We start from the raw sequence: 20355 nt of genomic DNA, 5'->3' as shown, positions 1-20355 counted from the left end.
ACACCCACGAATGTGTCATCTGGCAAATACCAGCTAGCAAGCCTCTGGAGACTTCTCTCAGGTGACACTGCTGGGGTGAATTTCTTTCAATCCAAGGACAGGTCTTGTCTCTTCATGCTATTTTCTTAAGGCAGGTAAATATGTAAAATCAGAAAATAACATAATGGTCTGAACTATAGTTTATGCAGCATGATAATAATTAGCCAAGCCAAAATCAGAGTTGTTTGTTAAGCAACGAGACTGTATTAGTCACCTTTTTGGGGGGTAATAAAAAACAAGCAAAATCTCAGGCATGTATCCAGACCTTTTCTTCTTTTAGTGGTCTATAGGTTGGCCGTGGTTCCACTCAGCTCTGGGACCTTACCCTGGGACCCAGATGAAAGAGTAGCCTCTGCTTTGAAGATAAAAAAAATCATCTATACCACTTTTCTAGATTCTATTTACATGCTGGGAGGAATTGGGAGATTGGGATAGATACATATACACTATTGATACTATGTACAAAATAAATGTGAAGAGCTGACTCATTGGAAAAGACCCTGATGCTTGGAAAGATGGAGGGCAAGAGGAGAAGCGGGTGGCAGAGGATGAAATGGTTGGATGACATCACGGACTCAATGGACATGAGTTTGAGCAAAGTTCAGGAGATAGTGAAGGACAGGAAAGCCTGGTGTGCTGCCATTCATGGGGTCACAAAGAGACACATCTTAGCGACTGAACAACAACAACGACAAAACAGACAACTAATGAGAGCATACTGTATAGCTCAGGGAGCCCTACTCAACACTCCAGGGATCTGGGAAGGAAGTCCAGAAGGGAGGGAATAGATGTATGTGTATGGCCGACTCATTTTACTGTACAGTAGAAACTAACCAAACATTGTAAAGCAACTATATGAAATAAAATTAATTAAAAAAAAAAAAAGAGTATCCTCTGTCTGGGACTCAGTTTCTGTAGGGCAGAAGGCAATGATGCAAGAGGCCTTGCTGAACTGCACATTCACATTAAAACCCTGCTCAGAACTGGCATTGTATCATTTCCACTCAAACACAATTGGCACCGGCAAGTCACATGATCAAGCTGTCAATGAGCAGGGGAAGTCTCTTTGCCTTCAGGGGAGTACCCAAGTCTACATAGTGAAGGACATTTGTTTATAGCACCTGTATGGTGTGGAATGAGCATAGTTGGGAACTGTGCTGATTGTTGATTTATTACTCCCCAGCTCCAAATGTACTTTTTGTCCTCTCTGTGAAAATGGATCTGGGCCTTTTAAATGGTTTTCTTTCCTGAGCAGACATGATGTTAAGCTTTGCCAGTAGAGGGCACTGGAGAGACACTGTAAAGAAGGGTTTTTTCCCTCCTGGTGGCAGCTCCCTCTCTAGATGCAGCTTCTCCACTGCCTGGCTCCCTTAACACAGAAGTCTTCACTAGCATCTGGCTTTTGCAGGGTGCAGGCTCTCTTATTGCTCAGTTTTATACTGCAGGCTATTCGTCCAGCATCACACTTCTGCAGCACAGGCAACTTCTCTAGCACTAGGATGCTGCATTCGTGCACAGCTCTGCCAATGCAGGCAACTTCTTCAGCTCCAGCTCCTGCACTGACTGGTGGTCAGCAGTTCCCAACACCCAGCACTTCCCCTGACACACACTTTGGGTGACAGTGTAGAGAAGAGACACCCCTTCATTAACAGTTTTCTCTAGCACCCTAGAGAGCAGACTTAAGGCAGGTTCCAAAGGTCATATTTCCAGCAAGTTCTACAGCAGTGGCCTCTTTGTCATCCAGTGAGCCAGGAACACACCCTTCCCAACAATGTCTGGATCTCAGTCTTGGGGAGTCTCTTCCACAGTTATTCTACTTTTTAGCTCTGGGGTAGTAGTTGTAATCCTTTATTCTTTAAAGTTCTCTATTATTTCTCAGTGACCAAATTCTTTGTACTCCAACCTTCTGTTAATAATTTTTTGTATTAACATTCTCATGTTAAATTACTGTGTGGTGTCTTTCTCTTCTAATTGGACCCCTTCTTACTGACCAGGTCCTCTTCACTCTAACCTCCTGTTATGGTTAATAATTCTTTGTATTAAACTCCTCATGTTCAAATTTCTGTTTTCTGTCTCTTGTAATTGGACCCAGGCTGATATAGGAACCATATTATAATCTATCACAGAAATTAACAAATGGGATCGAAGTGACATGAAAGTGTTTTACAGATGAGGAAATGGGAGCCCATAGAAGGGAAGGTATATATTCTGAGTTCCCAGTAGGGGGATGTGAAGTGGTCACTAAAGTGGTTTCCTAATGTCCACATCAGCGATCTTCAATTACTCATGTGGGCAACAAGGGAAAATCTCTACTAATACTGGAGAGCACCACTTGTGAAAATGAATAGAAACTTACATAGCTATAGCTGAAGAAAAAAATGCTGGCCGAGGGCTGTCTGCAATGCTGTGTGTGTTACACTGACAAGGTGTATCCATCCTAGAGATCCATTTTTCTGCTAATTTAAGAAATGTGGCCCATATTTGTTATACATTTCCTGTTATAAATGAGATGATATAATTTACACTCATATTATGCCTGTGTTTTGTTTTTTAAGAACTTTTTTTTTTAATTTGAGCTAACGTTCTGTTTTGTTTGTTTGCTAACTTGTTTGTATATAAAGAGTCTTTAAAAAAATGTTGTTGCTTAGTCTTTGCAAACCATCTGGCAATTCCAATTTCAATGACAAACGAAAACAGTGACTAAACTAAAAGGAACAAAAGTAAAGGCAGGTCAACTCTTCAAAGAGAGAACTTATTTACAACCAGATTTGAGCAGTGATAAATAGTGTGCCCCAACAGCATAATAAATGATAACATTCAGAGGTAGTTTTCATCTTTAATCTTATTTCTCATTAATTTGAAATTGGCTTAACTTAGGATTTAATGAAGAAAATTAGGAATCAGCATAGAGAAATACTAGGTCCATAATGAAGATGATAAGCAGGCTCTGCCAGATGGCAATATCAAAACCCATGGCAGGTCAAACACAGAAATCAAGCACTGATTTTCAAATAAGAAATGAGGGGGGGGAAAGGACTGAAATTTGCTTGCTATAGTATACATTTTTATACAGATATGCTAATAAATGTGGTTTACATGTGATATCTCTGTTCAGTATTTTTTCTATTACATTGCAAGTGGCATTTCTGCTATCAATAATTTATTCTATATTACTTACCACCTTATTTACAAAGAGTATGGTACTCCATTTCAGTGATCACCCTACCATTTCCATGTACACTTGTCTTTCCATTTCATCATATATACTTTGGCCAGAATAACTTTCAGAAATCACAGTTTCATACCATTATTGTTCTATTCAAATATCTCCTATTGAAAAACATACTTCTTCCCATGTACCTATAGAATGTAGTTCTTGAATTGAAGCCATTTGCTCTTTAGCCAAAGATGTCATTCTTGAGTTCCCTGAATATACTCTCTGCCCCATCCAACAGTTCTATATCTGGAAGAACAATTAATCTATGTCATGTAAGTGAAAGTGTTAGTCACTCAGTCGTGACCCACTCTTTGCCACCCATGAACTGTATGTAGCCTACCAGACTCCTCAGTCCATGGAATTCTCCAGACAAGAACACTGGAGTGGGTTGCTGTTCCTTTCTTCAGGGAATCTTCCCAACCTAGGTATCAAACCTAGGTCTTCTGCATTGCAGGCAGATTCTTTACCATCTGAGCCGCCAGGGAAGTGCAATGTATATCATGGAATTAAACAATTTCCCAAAATGGGAAAACATGTTTTCCCAACATGTTTGGGAAACCTGGGTTAAACAAAGTTAAATGATTTCTCTTTTGCCTGATTTTCCTTAAAAGAGTATTGGTATCAGTGTTCCTCAAAATTATTTGACCATGGACCTCTTTTCATGAAGCAAATTGTTTGATGTGTGTATATCCAAATGCATATTCATAAATCTTATCTAAAAGAAAAATAAATACATTAAAAGCTTCAGAAAAATTACACACAGACTTACCATATAACCTGAAGTCCCATTCCTATGTATATACACAAGAGAAATGAAAATATGTACATGAAAAAGCTTGCACATCAATATTGATAGTAGTATTACTCATAATAGCCTGAAGGTGGAGACAACTCATATGTCCATCAATTGACAAATGGATTTTAAAAATGCGGTAAAAATGAGTGGAATATTATTCCATAAAATAGAATATCACTTAGCCTCAAAAAGGACATTCTGACACATATTATAATTTGTATGAAAGAAGCCAGTCACAAAAAGCCACACATTATATGATACATTCACATAAAAGTCCAGAATTGAGAAATCTATAGAGACAGAGAGTAGGTTTGTGGGTGCTTAGGTTTAGAGGGGAATAAAGGAGAGATAGGACCGTGATACTAAATGCTACAGGTTTTCTTTTTAAGGTGATAGGAATGTTCTAATATCAACTGTGGTAATAACTGTATATATTTTTCCATGTATTAGAAACTATGAATGGTACATTTGCAAAAGGTTAATTGGAAGGTATGTGAATTACATTTCAACAAAACTGGCTTTTAATAAAAGTTTGTCATACTGTATAAAGTGCTACACAAATGTAATATATCACTATTATCACCTTTTATCTTTCTATGTGAAACAAATGTCATCATTGTTAACAATAATAAGAAAAAAGAAAAGTTTTAAAATATTGAGAAGAGCAGATATCACACCATTTTGTAACCCTTCCTATGGCCTATTTTAATTAGCGAGGGCTTAACAATTATTAAACAAGTGAACTGAAAGAAAAGCTAACAAAAGGCTTTCTTCTCAGGGTGGTCTATGATGACAGAATCACTTGCCTTGACAGTCTGTTAGAAATGCAGATTATCAGGCTGATCTCACACCTGCTGAAATAGAATCTGCATTTTAGCAAGATCTAAAGTGATTCCTGGTGGCTCAGATAGTAAAGAATTTGCCTGCAATGAAGGAGACCTGGGTTCAATCCCTGGGTCAGAAAGATCTGCTGGAGAAGGGAATGGCTACCCATTCCAGTATTCTTGCCTGGAAAATCCCATGAACAGAGGAGCCTGGCAGGCCATAGTCCATGGAGTTGCAAAGAGCTGGACATGACTGAGCGACTAAGCACACACAGTGATTCCTATACGCATTTGAGGTCTTACTGAACTGTAGTATCTTCTCTTCGTTGAGAACACTAGACTTTTACATAGCTATTTTGCTTTCTCATGCCTTAAGGCTTTTAATAGGGATTAAATCAGCTCACTTTTAATAAGAACAATGTCTAATGAATTATAATTAACCTAATTTTCTCAGCCGTGGTTTTAATGTTTCCAGTACTCAGTCAAGCCTCCAAAATGTGATGATTATTTAAAACAGTAGAAATCATATAAAAATAAATAGATGACTTGTTCAGGTCTTTTGGCCCCTTGAATTTTACAGTCATGCCATCTTTTATGATCACTGAGTTAAATGCAAATGATTATAGTTACCTTGTTCATAGATACATAACAAATTGTTTTTAACCAGCTTATTTTCTCGTGAGTGAAAAGCAATTTATAATCACCTTTTTTCTTAGTTTGTCAACATTTTTTGATTAATTAGCATGGGTCATTTTGGTCATGCTCAAAATATATTAAATATACATGAAGCAGAGAAAATATATATATATATTTTAGAGCTATACTGAACAGTTTGTGCTATTGCTGGGAATACTGTAAGACTTGAAGTGCCTCATATCTGTAAGCTTGTTAGAATTTAGAGAAATTTATAACTAAGAAGCATGTATTTAATTACAGCATGATGGTGGTGGATGTTTAGTCACTCAGTCATGTCTGACTCTTTGCAACTTTTTGGACTGTAGCCTGAGATTTCCCAGGCAGGAATAGTGGAGTGGGTTGCCATTTCCTTCTCCAGGAGATCTTCCTGACCCAGGGATCGATTCTGTATTGCATATGTTTGCTTGCGTTGCAAATGGATGCTTCACTGCTGAGCCACCAGGGAAGCCCTAAATACAGAATACATATACATATAAAATGCACTCCTTTCAAGGATTATTCTCATTTCTCCTCCTTCCTGCTCCTGACCTTTTATACCCACACAGACAGGGAAGCCTTAGGAAGCTGGATTCTGTGGGTCTCCATCCCAACCCAGAAATGGGGGTCAGTAGGATCCAGTGACAAATTTGAACCAATCAAGGCTAATTCCTTTTCCCATCACAAGTGTGTGCTAGGGAACTGAAAGTCTCCTATGACAAGCAGGACCACTCAGCATTGCCAGATTGTCTATTACTGGAGAGTTAACCATAGGTTTTAGAAAAATCTAGCTGCCTTTCTCAGTCCACAAGACAGACTGCAAATAACAATTTATGATCAATTATCCTGAGTATTCAGAAAAACAATCACATAACCATAAACTTTCATAATGCCAGAAACCCCTTTTAATAAAGATAATACTGAGAATTAGAAAAATTCTCAGATATGATTCTTTTAAATATATCTTTACTACCTGTGAGGAATGGTAAAATACATGAATGTTAATGTTTGTAATTGTATGGCACGCTCTACATATTTACAGTATTTCCTATTCTTAGGCACATACTGTTACCAGTGAAACACATGTATAGAAGATATAAAGTAAAAATACAAATAAATATGCATCTTTCATGTGCTTGGTTTTTACTGGTGATGCATGTGGAATTATCCATCAAGTGTATCCACAATAAATAAAATGAGTGATGTCTTTTTATATTGATATTACCTGTATTCAAGGAAGTGCAGACTAGGTCTATGAATAAATGAAGAACTAGAATCAATAAGAAAAAAAAACTTAATTTGAATTTATGAATTAAAGTATACATTTTTTTTTCATAAATGAGTGGTTTCAATTCTCTCTATGAGGCCCTATAGTGAGGAAATTCTGATCTTTAGAAGGTCACTGAAAACAAACACATGAAAGCCAATAGCAAAACAGCGAGTCAATTTTAACTGGCTAATTTCCTGATTAAAAATTAAATACATATATATTCAGGGTTCCCCTTAATGAGTCCTTTCATTATTTAGAAATTGATGCTTGTATGTTTTAGAAATTGATGACAAATTTCTTATAGCAAATAAATCTTAAAAATTAGTTATCCATTACTATTTATGATAGTAACAGAAAATAATATGGGTCTTGATAGGTAAGAACCAAATCTCCACATTTCACAGGTCTAAAAAGACCACACTTTAGAATACAGGATCATATCGATCTTTTGGAGGGTATGATTCCATATGCCAAATATATATATATATATATAGAGAGAGAGAGAGAGAGAGAGAGAAAGAGAGAGAGAGAGAGAGAGAGAGAGAAAACAAAAATCTGAATTCAGGCAGGGTGCTTCAGTTGGGGATTTTTTCTTAGAAAAAAAGGAAAAATATTAACTATATTTTTTCAGAAAGATCAGCTTATTTTTTAGAGGATCAAATAGAGAAACTCAAAATAATTGTGAATGAAACTAAAAGCTTTTATTCTTAAGAATGATAAATTTATATTATGCTTCCTGATAAACAGTAAAATTTAAGGAACATGAGCCAAACTTGGGAAGGAAGGTCCTTTGCTGCCAACCATTCCCAGACACTCCCATACAGACATTTGTCCTGATGGGCTGTTCTGTTTCATCATTTTTGCAAGTGACAGGAGCTATTGAGGCAATAGGTTTGCCTTAGGATTTTTGTCCTGGCATATTACCAACAAGAAGCTCCTGTAAGCAATGTCTTGCTTATCTGCCTTATACTTTGGGGACTTCTTTTTTTCCAGTGTCCCTCCTTTGGCATCACCTATAGGAAAGAAAATGTTAGTTGTTCAATCGTGTCCGACTCTTTGTGACACGATGGACTGTAGCTCATCAGGCTCTTCCATGCATGTAATTTTCCAGGCAGGAATATTGGAGTGGGTTGCCATTTCCTTCTCTAGGGGATCTTCCTGACCCGGGGATCAAACCCAGGTCTCCCGCATTGCAGGCAGACTCTTTACCATCTGAGCCACCAGGGAAGCCCCACCTATAGGAACTATGCCATGGATCTGTGCCTCTAATGAAATTTGGGTAGTGGGCCAGCTCATCTTGGAGAATCTATATCAGTTACGGTTTCTTCCAGTTTGTTTCACTTCCAAATACACTTTTGACTGTAATATGTATTAGCTGAAAGCTGAGGTGTTGAAATGATTACTCTGAATTACTAGGGGAGAAATGATGGGTTTAAGTTAAAAGATTAACTTCAAAAGAGATAAAGTGGATTTCCATTTTCATAGCAGAGTTTCAGATTTGAATTATATGTGCTTTCTCTCTAGATGAAGAGACACAGATACTTAAGAAAACATCCAGAGCTTCTACAAAGAATGATTGTGGTGTGGTAGTGGCAGTTTTGCTGTTCAAATCTCAGATGCCTTCCAGTGTCAACCAAGAAGGAAGAGAGACAGCAGGACAAGTAGTATGAAGTAGTACTTTGATAGGAATTTTTTTTAAGGAAATTAAAGAAGTGGAAGGAATGTGGTTCAGTCCCAGGACTGAATGATTAGTGCCTGTCCCTGTTCCCTGATCCACTGGAGAAGGGATAGGCTACCCACTCCAGTATTCTCGGGCTTCCCTTGTAACTCAGCTGGTAAAGAATCAGTTATCAAGACAGTATGGTACTGGCACAAAGACAGAAATATTGATCAATGGAACAAAATAGAAAGCCCAGAGATAAATCCACGCACATATGGACACCTTATCTTTGACAAAGGAGGCAAGAATATACAATGGATTAAAGACAATCTCTTTAACAAGTGGTGCTGGGAAAACTGGTCAACCACTTGTAAAAGAATGAAACTAGACCACTTTCTAACACCATACACAAAAATAAACTCAAAATGGATTAAAGATCTCAATGTAAGACCAGCAACTATAAAACTCCTAGAGGAGAACATAGGCAAAACACTCTCCGACATACATCACAGCAGGATCCTCTATGACCCACCTCCCAGAATATTGGAAATAAAAGCAAAAATAAACAAATGGGACCTAATTAACCTTAAAAGCTTCTGCACAACAAAGGAAACTATTAGCAAGGTGAAAAGGCAGCCTTCAGAATGGGAGAAAATAATAGCAAATGAAGCAACAGACAAACAACTAATCTCAAAAATGTACAAGCAACTCCTACAGCTCAACTCCAGAAAAATAAATGACCCAATCAAAAAATGGGCCAAAGAACTAAATAGACATTTCTCCAAAGAAGACATACAGATGGCTAACAAACACATGAAAAGATGCTCAACATCACTCATTATCAGAGAAATGCAAATCAAAACCACTATGAGGTACCATTTCACGCCAGTCAGAATGGCTGCGATCCAAAAGTCTACAAGCAATAAATGCTGGAGAGGGTGTGGAGAAAAGGGAACTCTCTTACACTGTTGGTGGGAATGCAAACTAGTACAGCCACTATGGAGAACAGTGTGGAGATTCCTTAAAAAACTGGAAATAGAACTGCCTTATGATCCAGCAATCCCACTGCTGGGCATACACACTGAGGAAACCAGAAGGGAAAGAGACACGTGTGCCCCAATGTTCATCGCAGCACTGTTTATAATAGCCAGGACATGGAAGCAACCTAGATGCCCATCAACAGATGAATGGATAAGAAAGCTGTGGTACATATACACAATGGAGTATTACTCAGCCATTAAAAAGAATACATTTGAATCAGTTCTAATGAGATGGATAAAACTGGAGCCTATTATACAGAGTGAAGTAAGCCAGAAAGAAAAACACCAATACAGTATACTAACACATATATATGGAATTTAGAAAGATGGTAACAATAACCCTGTGTATGAGACAGCAAAAGAGACACCGATGTATAGATCAGTCTTATGGACTCTGTGGGAGAGGGTGGGGAGATTTGGGAGAATAGCATTGAAACATGTATAATATCATGTATGAAACGAGTCGCCAGTCCAGTTTCGATGCACGGTACTGGATGCTTGGGGCTGGTGCACTGGGACGACCCAGAGGGAGGGTAGGGGAGGGAGGAGGGAGGTGGGTTCAGGATGGGGAACGCAGGTATACCTGTGGCGGATTCATTTTGATATTTGGCAAAACTAATACAATATTGTAAAGTTTAAAAATAAAATTAAAAAAAAATTAAAAATTAAAAAAAAAATAAAATAAAATAAAGAAGTGGAAGGAATGTGGTTCAGTCCCAGGACTGAATGATTAGTGCCTGTCCCTGTTCCCTGATCCACTGGAGAAGGGATAGGCTACCCACTCCAGTATTCTTGGGCTTCCCTTGTAACTCAGCTGGTAAAGAATCAGCCTGCAATGTGGGGACCTGGGTTCAATCCCTGGGTTGGAAACATCCCCTGGAGAAGGGAAACGGTATCCACTCCAGTATTCTGGCCTGGAGAATCCCATGGACTAAGTCCATGGGGTCACAAAGAGTCAGACACGACTGAGCGACTTTCAGTTTCACTATTTCCTGTAGCCCCTTTTGATTCAACAGTGGGTTATCTCATTCTCTGGTTAATTCCCATAGCATTTTCCTTGTGCCTGAACATAGTTACTGGAGAAGGCAATGGCAACCCACTCCAGTATTCTTGCCTGGAAAATCCCATGGATGGAGGAGCCTGGAAGGCTGCAGTCCATGGGGTCGAGAAGAGTTGGACACGACTGAGCGACTTCACTTTCAGTTTTCACTTTCATGCATTGGAGAAGGAAATGGCAACCCACTCCAGTGTTCTTGCCTGGGGAATCCCAGGGACGGGGGAGCCTGGTGGGCTGCCGACTATGGGGTCGCACAGTGTCGGACACGACTGAAGTGACTTAGCAGCAGCAGCAGCAGCAGCACATAGTTACTCCTGCTATCTTATACTATCTTATACTCATCTCCTTTATTGAGCTGGAAGCTCCTTGGAGAGAGAAAGATAACCAACTCACATATATTTTTATATTCAGCAACATATAGCATAGGAGGAAATTTTTTTTTAAATGAGAGAAAAATGAAAAAAAAATTGAGCACATATTATGTATTAGGCTGATGCAAGGTGTTAGTATCTAAAAAGATACGTTAACAAATGTGTATTCCCTGCTTGACTTTTGAATTAGTTGAGATTTAATCCAAAATAGGTGGAGGTAGACAAAATAGCAACTTGATTTTTGTTAAAGTGGAACCTGGAGAAAAGGATTTAGAAGTTTCCTAAAGAGGTATGCTGCTAAGTCGCTTCAGTCGTGTCCGACTCTGTGCAACACCATAGACCGCAGCCCACCAGGCTCCACTGTCCCTGGGATTCTCCAGGCAAGAACACTGGAGTGGGTTGCTATTTCCTTCTCCAATGCATGAAAGTGAAAAGTGAAAGTGAAGTCGCTCAGTCATGTCCGACTCTAGCGACCTCATGGACCACAGCCTACCAGGCTCCTCCGTCCATGGGATTTGCCAGGCAAGAGTACTGGAGTGGGGTGCCATTGCCTTCTCCGAAGAGGTATGCAGAATTAGGCAAATGGTCAGAACTGGTTACAAGTGTAATGGGAAAACCTATGTCTTCCCAATCTGGGGTCCTGACCTACTTAAAGATGCATCAGAGCAGACCAACATGGCCATTTCCTGAAGGCCTTTTGCAGATCCTAAAGAGGAGACAGGAAGGTGGACTGAATTCTGTATTCCTTTCCCCAAACCTCCCAGAGAGTGAAGTAACTCCTTCCCTAGGAAGAAGGGAATGAGTGATCTCAGGATTGAGAATATCCCTCTTCTGTGGTCATGAAATAGGGGAAAGGAGCCTTATCACCACCAAGTTTTTTGCCTACAACACCTCATTTAATCTCCCAGTTCACATCAGATTAAATATTGTTATTCTGGTTTTATAGATGAAGAAGGGACAGCCTGTGGATATTAAGTAACTTCCCCTAAATCTCACAGTTAGTGAGTGTCAGATTAAATATTCAAACCCAAAGTCAGTATTTTGTTCAACATGGTCCACAGTGTATGGGCCAGACACATAATTTGTTAGATGGATGAATGGATGAAAAGAAAGATATTTGTATAGTTTTATGTTTCAAATATGATAAATCCCAAGAATTTTAAGTGATTCATAGTTTTTTTTCAACATAATGAATTCCATATTATGAATGTGTTGATAAATTCAAAACAGACAAATTTTTAATATATGAGGATACACTGTACGGGAATTTTCTCAAATTGTTCTTCATTTTATATTGCTCCCCATCACCCCATCAGACTGTCAGCTTAAGGAGGTCTGGGAGCTAGTATTACTATCTTTGTGCTGTGCTGTGCTTAGTTGCTCAGTCATGTCTGACTCTTTGCAAACCCATGGACTGTAGCCCACCAGGCTCCTCTGTACATGGGGATTCTCCAGGCAAGAATACTGGAGTGGCTTGCCATGCCCTCCTCCAGAGGATATTCCCAACCCAGGGATAGAACCCAGGTCTCCCTCATTGCAGGCAGATTCTTTACAATCTGTGTATCTGTATATCCTCCCTAATACCAGCAGAAGTTCAAGAGGCCTTTTATAAATGACTACTAAAAGAAGCAACACAGAAAAGTAGATAAATCCTTAATAATGATGTCTTCAAGTGGAGTTTTATGAACTCAAAAACTAAGATGTGTGTATTATGTATGTAGATAGATGGATAGATACATACAGGGATGGAAAGATAGATAGGTGGTATTTTTTGAAGTGCCAACAGCTTCCAGTATTTGCTACAACGTTTTTAGTAAGTTGAGGAGGGCACAGAAATGCTCCATAAGTGTGTAAGGAATTAATATAAAGACTTGTTAAGTCTTTCTGAGTTAAGAAGAACATAAAATTTAGGCTTAAACTTCAGCAGGAGAAATATAGATTACACATAAGAAAAGCTTTCTTGATAGACAGGCTTATCAAAACTGTGAAAAGGATGTGCAGAACCTCCCTGATTGGAGATGTCTAATATCAGGATAAACAAGCAGATCGTTTAGATTTGGTGCTGCTTGGAGGCAAGGAGCAGACCTGAGTGAGTTCTCAAAGCGTATAGTATGATTACTCATGTATGTGTCCTTAGTCACTAGTCGAGTCCAACTTTTTATGACCCTTTAGACTATAGCCCACCCACCAGGCTGCTCTCCAGGCAAGAATATTGTAGTGAGTTGCCATTTGCTTCTCCAGGGGATTTTCCCAACCCAGGGATCAAACCTGGATTTGCTGCATTGCCAGTGTCTCCTGCATTGCAGGCAGATTCTTTACCTGCTGAGTCAGCAGGGGCCATATCTTGATGCTTAATGATACTGAAACACTATGATGAAATAAACCAAATTTTGCATTAATTTAGTTACTCTTAGGGCTTCCCTGGTGGCTCAGATGGTAAAGTGTCTGCCTGCAGTGCAGGAGACCTGGGTTCCATCCCTGGGTTGGGAAGATCCCCTGGAGAAGGAAATGGCAACCCACTCCAGTACTGTTGCCTGGAAAATTCCATGGACTGAGGAGCCTGGTAGGCTACAGTCCGTGGGATTATAAAGAGTCGGACACAACTGAGCGACTTCACTTTCAGTTACTTTTTTTTTTAAATTTATTTATTTTTATTGGAGGTTAAGTACTTTACAATATTGTATTGGTTTTGCCATACATTGACATGAATCCATCATGGGTGTACATGTGTTCCCCATCCTGAACCCTTCTCCCACCTCCCTCCCCATATTACCCCCAACACAATGCTGAACAGTTACTAGTTACCCAATAAATGCTTATTGACCATAATTGGAAGAATGGCAATTGGAAAAAGGAGAGCTTGATTTTGTTCTTAGCTCTATAAGTAAACCATCTGGGAATTGGAAGAAATCAATCAGTTTCTTCAGGCTTCAATTTCTCTCCTCTGTAGATTGTAGTCTCTATGAGTTGAGGGTTTCTGGGCCTCTGTAGCAATTAGACTCCATGGTTCTGATTAATCTGCTCTGTATGCAGTTCATACTGCCTATCAATCTCACAGAGGGGAAATACGAAAGCTTAGTTTCCAATATCACTTCATCTATCAATTAGCATTTTGAGACTGTTCAAATCATTTAATTTCCTTGGGATTCCACCTATAAAAACTTTTGTTTTAGTAAAAAATTCTGTAGTTCCATGTATAACAACAGTTTGCTGAGATACATTGTTTATTCACATTATTTCTAATGTGTTTCAGAAAAAAAGTTGGCTAAAATACTACCAAATTACTTTAAAATATTTTGACTGTCAATTCATTAAACAATATACCTTTAGGTTCATTTATTTCTTCCAAATGGAAAACTATATCCCAACAGTCCACTCCGTATTTATTATCTTTGTCAGTTCACTGATTATAATGTATAGCAATGTTAATTACCATTAATTTAGAAAAAGCCCTTGACTCCATGGTACTACCATGCTCAGTCACACTAGTTATGTTGCCATGCCAATAATTTAGATATTGCACATGGAGAAATGTCAGAATTTTCAAACTAAGATTTTGATTCGCCCTCTAAAAGTAAAAATGTGATTTGCCCTTTCAAATGAAACAGATCTGTTATCAGCAAATATTTACACAGACCTGCTGCTGCTGCTGCTGCTAAGTAGTTTCAGTTGTGTCCGACTCTGTGTGACCCCATAGACAGAAGCCCACCAGGCTCCCCCGTCCCTGGGATTCTCCAGGCAAGAACACTGGAGTGGGTTGCCATTTCCTTCTCCAATGCATGAAAGTGAAAAGTGAAAGTGAAGCCACTCAGTCGTGTCTGACTCTTAGCGACCCTATGGACTGCAGCCTACCAGGCTCCTCCGTCCATGGGATTTTCCAGGCAAGAGTACTGGAGTGGGGTGCCATTGCCTTCTCCGCAGACCTACTAATAACCAAATGGTTTAACTAGTCAGACTCTAAATGACAAACCCAGCCTGATTAAAAGTTGTACATAAGGAAATGAATAAGAGGTGTACTGACTATGTCTGTATGCATTTCTGACTGGTTGGACATGTACTCTTTCATCTATTTATTCATTCAGTAAGCATTTATGGAATTCTGCTAGGCACTAGACACCTGTGATGTGGTTATGAAAAAGTGATAAGACATGGCTCTTACCTAGGAGATAGTCCCGATCTTGTAAGTAATTCTAGATAGTCTAAATGTTTAAACAAATGCAGTGCTCTGGGAGAAGTTTTATATGAGAAGCATATGCAACATGAAAGAAAAGAGAATCTAACTTGTAGCCTGGAAATAAGAAGCAATAGGTTTAGACTCCCACACAAGGACCACAGAAGTTGGCATCAGACACAGAATATAGAATAGCTATGTGCAAAATATCAAAAGAAAAGGATACAAGTATAAAAACTGAACATACAACATAAAGGAACTTACTGATTTGAGGAAAATGAGACTTCTAAAGATATAAAGTTAAATTGTTGATATTTGAAACTCAATAAGACTGAGCATATGTAGTAAAGAGAGAAAAGAAAATAGAACATATGAAAGCAGCATGTGAGATAGAATAAGGTCCAGCATAGGTACAATCAGAGTAACAGAAGAAGACATTTAGCAGTATCCTGGCCTCAGCCCAATAGACGCCAACAGTACTCCCTCCCCTCAGTTGTGAAAATCAACATCTCCAGACATTGCCAAATGTCTCTGGGGACAAAATTCCTCCATTTGAGAACCACTGCCATAAAAAGCAAATGAGAAACACAAACTACTGGCCTATTTAACTCATGATTATAGATGCAAATATGATAAAATTATAGCAAATTGGATTTAATATCAAAGTGACAAAATCCAGTTCTATTTTTTTCCTGAAATGCAAAGATGGTCGCATTTTTGAAAAGCCTTAAATATTTTACCCGATATTAACAAATTAAAGCAGAAAAATTTATGTCCTTCATATATATAAAAATTATACATATATATTCTGTGTTCAGTGGCATGCAGTTATTTGTACATTTAAGTTACACATTATAATAATCTATCTGCAGAGTGAGTTAGAAACTGTGTTTTAGGTTCATTGCTATGCTTGAAAGAAGGGAATACTCATGTACCTGAGCTAATCAGAAGCCTTTTCCACAAGTTTATAGCTCTTTAGAGAAAAGGTCGGAGAAGGCAATGGCACCCCACTCCAGTATGCTTGTCTGGAAAATCCCATGGACGGAAGAGCCTGGTAGGCTGCAGTCCGTGGGGTCACTAAGAGTCGGACATGACTGAGCGATTTCCCTTTCACTTTTCTCTTTCCTGCATTGGAGAAGGAAATGGCAACCTATTCCAGTGTTCTTGCCTGGAGAATCCCAGGGATGGGGGAGCCTGGTGGGCTTCCGTCTATGGGGTCGCACAGTCAGACATGACTGTAGTGACTTAACAGCAGTAGCAGAGAAAAGGTTAAGGAATAAGATTAGCCATTTATAAATGCTTCAATTCCATTGAAAGGGTAGCCTCTAGATGTATTTTAATGCTACAATAAATGGCTGCTAAAATTCTGATCTGTATTTTAAAAAGCAATTCAAGTAGTTAAATACAACTTATATAAATGCAAAGAAAAAGTCTCTTTAAATGATTGTTTAATTCCAAATCTTCAGCATTCAACACAATAGCCTTTGAAACCAACCAACCTTTACTGTTAGCATCAAGTAAATACATATGAATGACTCACTAGTGCCCTCACATGAACTGAAATGCCCATTTGCAATGGCTTTAGGATACATTTAATTTCAAAATAACCTCTATTATTTTTATTAAATTATGATCTGAGATCATTGCATGTTCAACAATCCACCAAAATGAATCATTAACATCACTATATCTATCAAATGGTCATTCAAAGAAATGAATAAGAAAAGATGCTAGAAGTAGGGGACTGAGAGAGGTAGTTCTTTATTGGCAAGTTGCTCCATCCCATTCCATCAATCCCAGTTATACATCTCAGTAAATGGAAGTCAGTGTTAATTCAGTGTCAAACTCTTAATTCTCACAAATAACCCAAGTTACTCATATATTGTGCAGAAATGAACATCAGTTATATGAAAGTATGGAAATCACTTCTCTAAATATGTTATTTATATGAAGAGTGACTAATTTCAATTAAAATATGAGATAATTGCATATAAATAAATCAGTGGATATAAAGCTTAACATGCCTTACCAGACTAATAGTTGCTATAAAAATAACAACAATAATTGTCAAACGTAACACAGCTAGTTGCTCTACTGGCATTTCAAATGTATCATAATAATGATTATGTTGATAATAATAATACTCAGCCAAAAAGAAACAAAGAGTTCACTGCTTGTTAGGCAGTGGAGAGGGTTGTGAAAATTATATTCTCATCAGGCAGATCATGCTAACTTCAGTGGGCATTAGCCTACCTATCATTTGGGCACCATGAGGTGGTGATCCCTCTGGTTCTCTGATATTGAATCCATACTGAAAACATCATTTCAGTCTCATCAGAAATAAAGATGATCTCATTTGAATGAAAAAGGACCTGGTTGAATGTAGGACTTGCCTTTACACATGCACACCCTTACAGACAGAGGACCATGCCTGGAATGAAACTTGTCTCAGAAAGTTCCAGATGTAGTCACCCTCAAACATATGGTTGTCTACTTGCAGCCCATCCTGTTGCTATGTGCCAGAGATGGTCCAGAAGAGAATGAGCTGCACTGCCTCCTGAAAATCTGAGAAATTCTCCAACCTACTCACATCCACAACTTGTGTTGTCTTGGCAGTCCCAACAAACCCACAGCCCCAGTCCCAGACACCTTCAGTGGGATGACGTTTGTTTCTCATTTTCTCCCATTAACTTACTCATACACGTCCCATTAGGCATTGACATTGTCAGGGGAAAAATTGAGTTTGATTTTGTAAGGTCAATGGGGAAACCAAATGAATGCATTCCTATGTGATTTAAAGAAAAAGGCTGAATACATTAAATGCTCAAGCATTTAAATGGTAAAAATAGATAGGGAAAAAGTCAGAAAGGACAGTTAAAAAGCGTGGTACAAGAGATTATTATATTTTGGGTATCTCTTCTCTTTTAGAAGACAAGGAAGGGGTCTCTGGTCCCAATTACTTTCCCAATCTGGGAAACAATGTGGTCATAAATTAGACTACAATCCATAGTTATCATTTGAATACCTACTATAGCCACTCGCTATGCTAAGTGCTTTAGATGCATTATCTTATTTAATTCCCACAGCAACTTTTGTGGTTTTTGGAGCTACCATTATCCTAAATTTTACAGACAACGAAAGAGTCTTAGCAAGATTAAATAACATGCCCAAGGTTACAGAAATTGTAAGTGACAGAGTTGAGACTAAAATCCAGGTCTCTTTGAATTCAATGTACTTAACCTCATTCTATAATGTCTTAAAACACTATTCTGTAAAGTTTTTGGCTTATGTTTCAATCTTTGCCTCTAATCAGTGAGCTCCTTCAGGGCAGAATTTATTTCTCATTAATTTTTATATCCCTAGAGCATGGAATAATGCCTGATAAAGAGCAGCAACTCAATGACTGTCAAATGAACAAAATGATGAATTAATAAATAAAGGAAGGAGGGAATTAATTTTAAAAGGAGTCAGAAAATGGAAGTTTGTGGGGAAAAAGCTAATTCTGTATCAAAAATACTGTTCCTGTGGTTGCTTTTGCATCTCTTTATTTCTATTGTAACAAGACACGAGTATTTTATGATAAGCACCACTTTCACTTTAGAATTAAACAAAATGCTTTCACAAATATGTACTTTACCCAGGGATTTAAATGAATGATTGAAATTCCATAATCAGAACATGACACAGCCAAACCAGTGTATAATCATATGTTTCTTATAATAAGCTACTTGAAGTGTTCTTAGGGTTACAATTTTGTAATCTAGACATGAGAGGAAGATCTGTGCTCTTGACAACATTCAGCACAGGCATTTCAACTGGCTCTGGATCAAAGACCTCCCCCTCTTTTGCATTACATAGATGGTCTCTCTTATCAGGAAGCAGACAGTCCCAACTCTTACCTCTACATCCTCTGCCATCTTCCTCCAGCTTCTGGCCAGCTTGACACTTGCAGTAATAACTGCCAATTGTATTACAGCATTGGTCCTGACAGCCACCATTGTCAGAGCTACATTCATTTATATCTGCAATTGAATATATAAACAGAAATTAGCTTCCTATAGCTAGACACACAAAAAGACTTCAATGGCTCTCCTAAAAGTATACCATCACAGCATGACATCACCATTTGACCTCAGATGAAATGAGATAAAATTATAATACCTTACTTTAATTAACATACTCCAGTTTTAGCTAACACACTCCAGTTTTGGTGTAAAGAAAAAGACAGGTCATAATCTTTGGTATTTGATATATTTTTGAACTGTGTCCTAAGGGCTTTTCTAAGTTTAGGGAATTTGGAGGCTTATGGTGCAGATCAAGAAATTTCACATTCAAGTCATCATTTCAGGATGAGATTGAGAAGAGGAACTAGGAAGTTAGAACACAAGGTCACTTATTCATCCATTAAATGTTTGGCTGCAGGTTTCTCAGATAAATAATTATTGAAGTACAAGCTGGAATCAAGATTGCCGGGAGAAATATCAATAACCTCAAATATGCAGATGACACCGGCTTTATGGCAGAAAGTGAAGAAGAACTAAAGAGCCTCTTGATGAAAGTGAAAGAGGAGAGTGAAAAAGTTGGCTTAAAGCTCAACATTCAGAAAACGAAGATCATGGCATCCGGTCTCATCACTTCATGGGAAACAGATGGGGAAACAGTGGAAACAGTGGCTGACTCTATTTTGGGGGGCTCCAAAATCACTGCAAATGGTGATTGCAGCCATGAAATTAAAAGATGCTTACTCTTTGGAAGGAAAGTTATGACCAACCTAGACAGCATATTAAAAAGCAGGGACATTACTTTGCCAACAAAGGTCCATCTAGTCAAGGCTATCATTTTTCCAGTAGTCATGTATGGATGTGAGAGTTGGACTATAAAGAAAGCTGAGCGCCGAAAAATTGATGCTTTTGAACTGTGGTGTTGGAGAAGACTCTTGAGAGTCCCTTGGACTGCAAGGAGATCCAACCAGTCCATCATAAAGGAGATCAGTCCTGAGTGTTCATTGGAGGGACTGATGAAGCTGAAACTCCAGTACTTTGGCCACCTGATGCAAAGAGCTGACACATTTGAAAAGACCCTGATGCTGGGAAAGATTGAGAGCAGGAGGAGAAGGGGACGACAGAGGATGAGATGGTTGGATAGCATCACTGACTCAATGAACGTGGGTTTGGGTAGGCTCTGGGAGTTGGTGACGGACAAGAGTTGGTGACTCGCAAAGAGTCAGACACGACTGAG

At 38.6% G+C, this 20355-nt stretch overlaps 1 protein-coding gene across 1 annotated transcript in view; it reads right to left on the bottom strand.

Annotated features, from left to right (window-relative positions):
- LOC147379488 (uncharacterized) overlaps nt 1-20355 on the bottom strand; it is a 687768-nt gene that overhangs the window by 223810 nt on the left and 443603 nt on the right. Inside the window, exon 6 of the mRNA XM_086415322.1 lies at nt 19017-19139. Within this exon, the coding sequence (XP_086271448.1) occupies nt 19017-19139 (123 nt within the window). The remainder of the gene's footprint in view (nt 1-19016; nt 19140-20355) is intronic.

The sequence above is a fragment of the Bos grunniens genome, chromosome 1 (assembly GCF_055505025.1).
Source record: "Bos grunniens cultivar Pamir isolate PY7600 chromosome 1, Bosgru_T2T1.0, whole genome shotgun sequence".
In the NCBI taxonomy this organism is placed as follows: Eukaryota; Metazoa; Chordata; class Mammalia; order Artiodactyla; family Bovidae; genus Bos; species Bos grunniens.
This window is presented reverse-complemented; position numbering and strand designations above follow the sequence as displayed.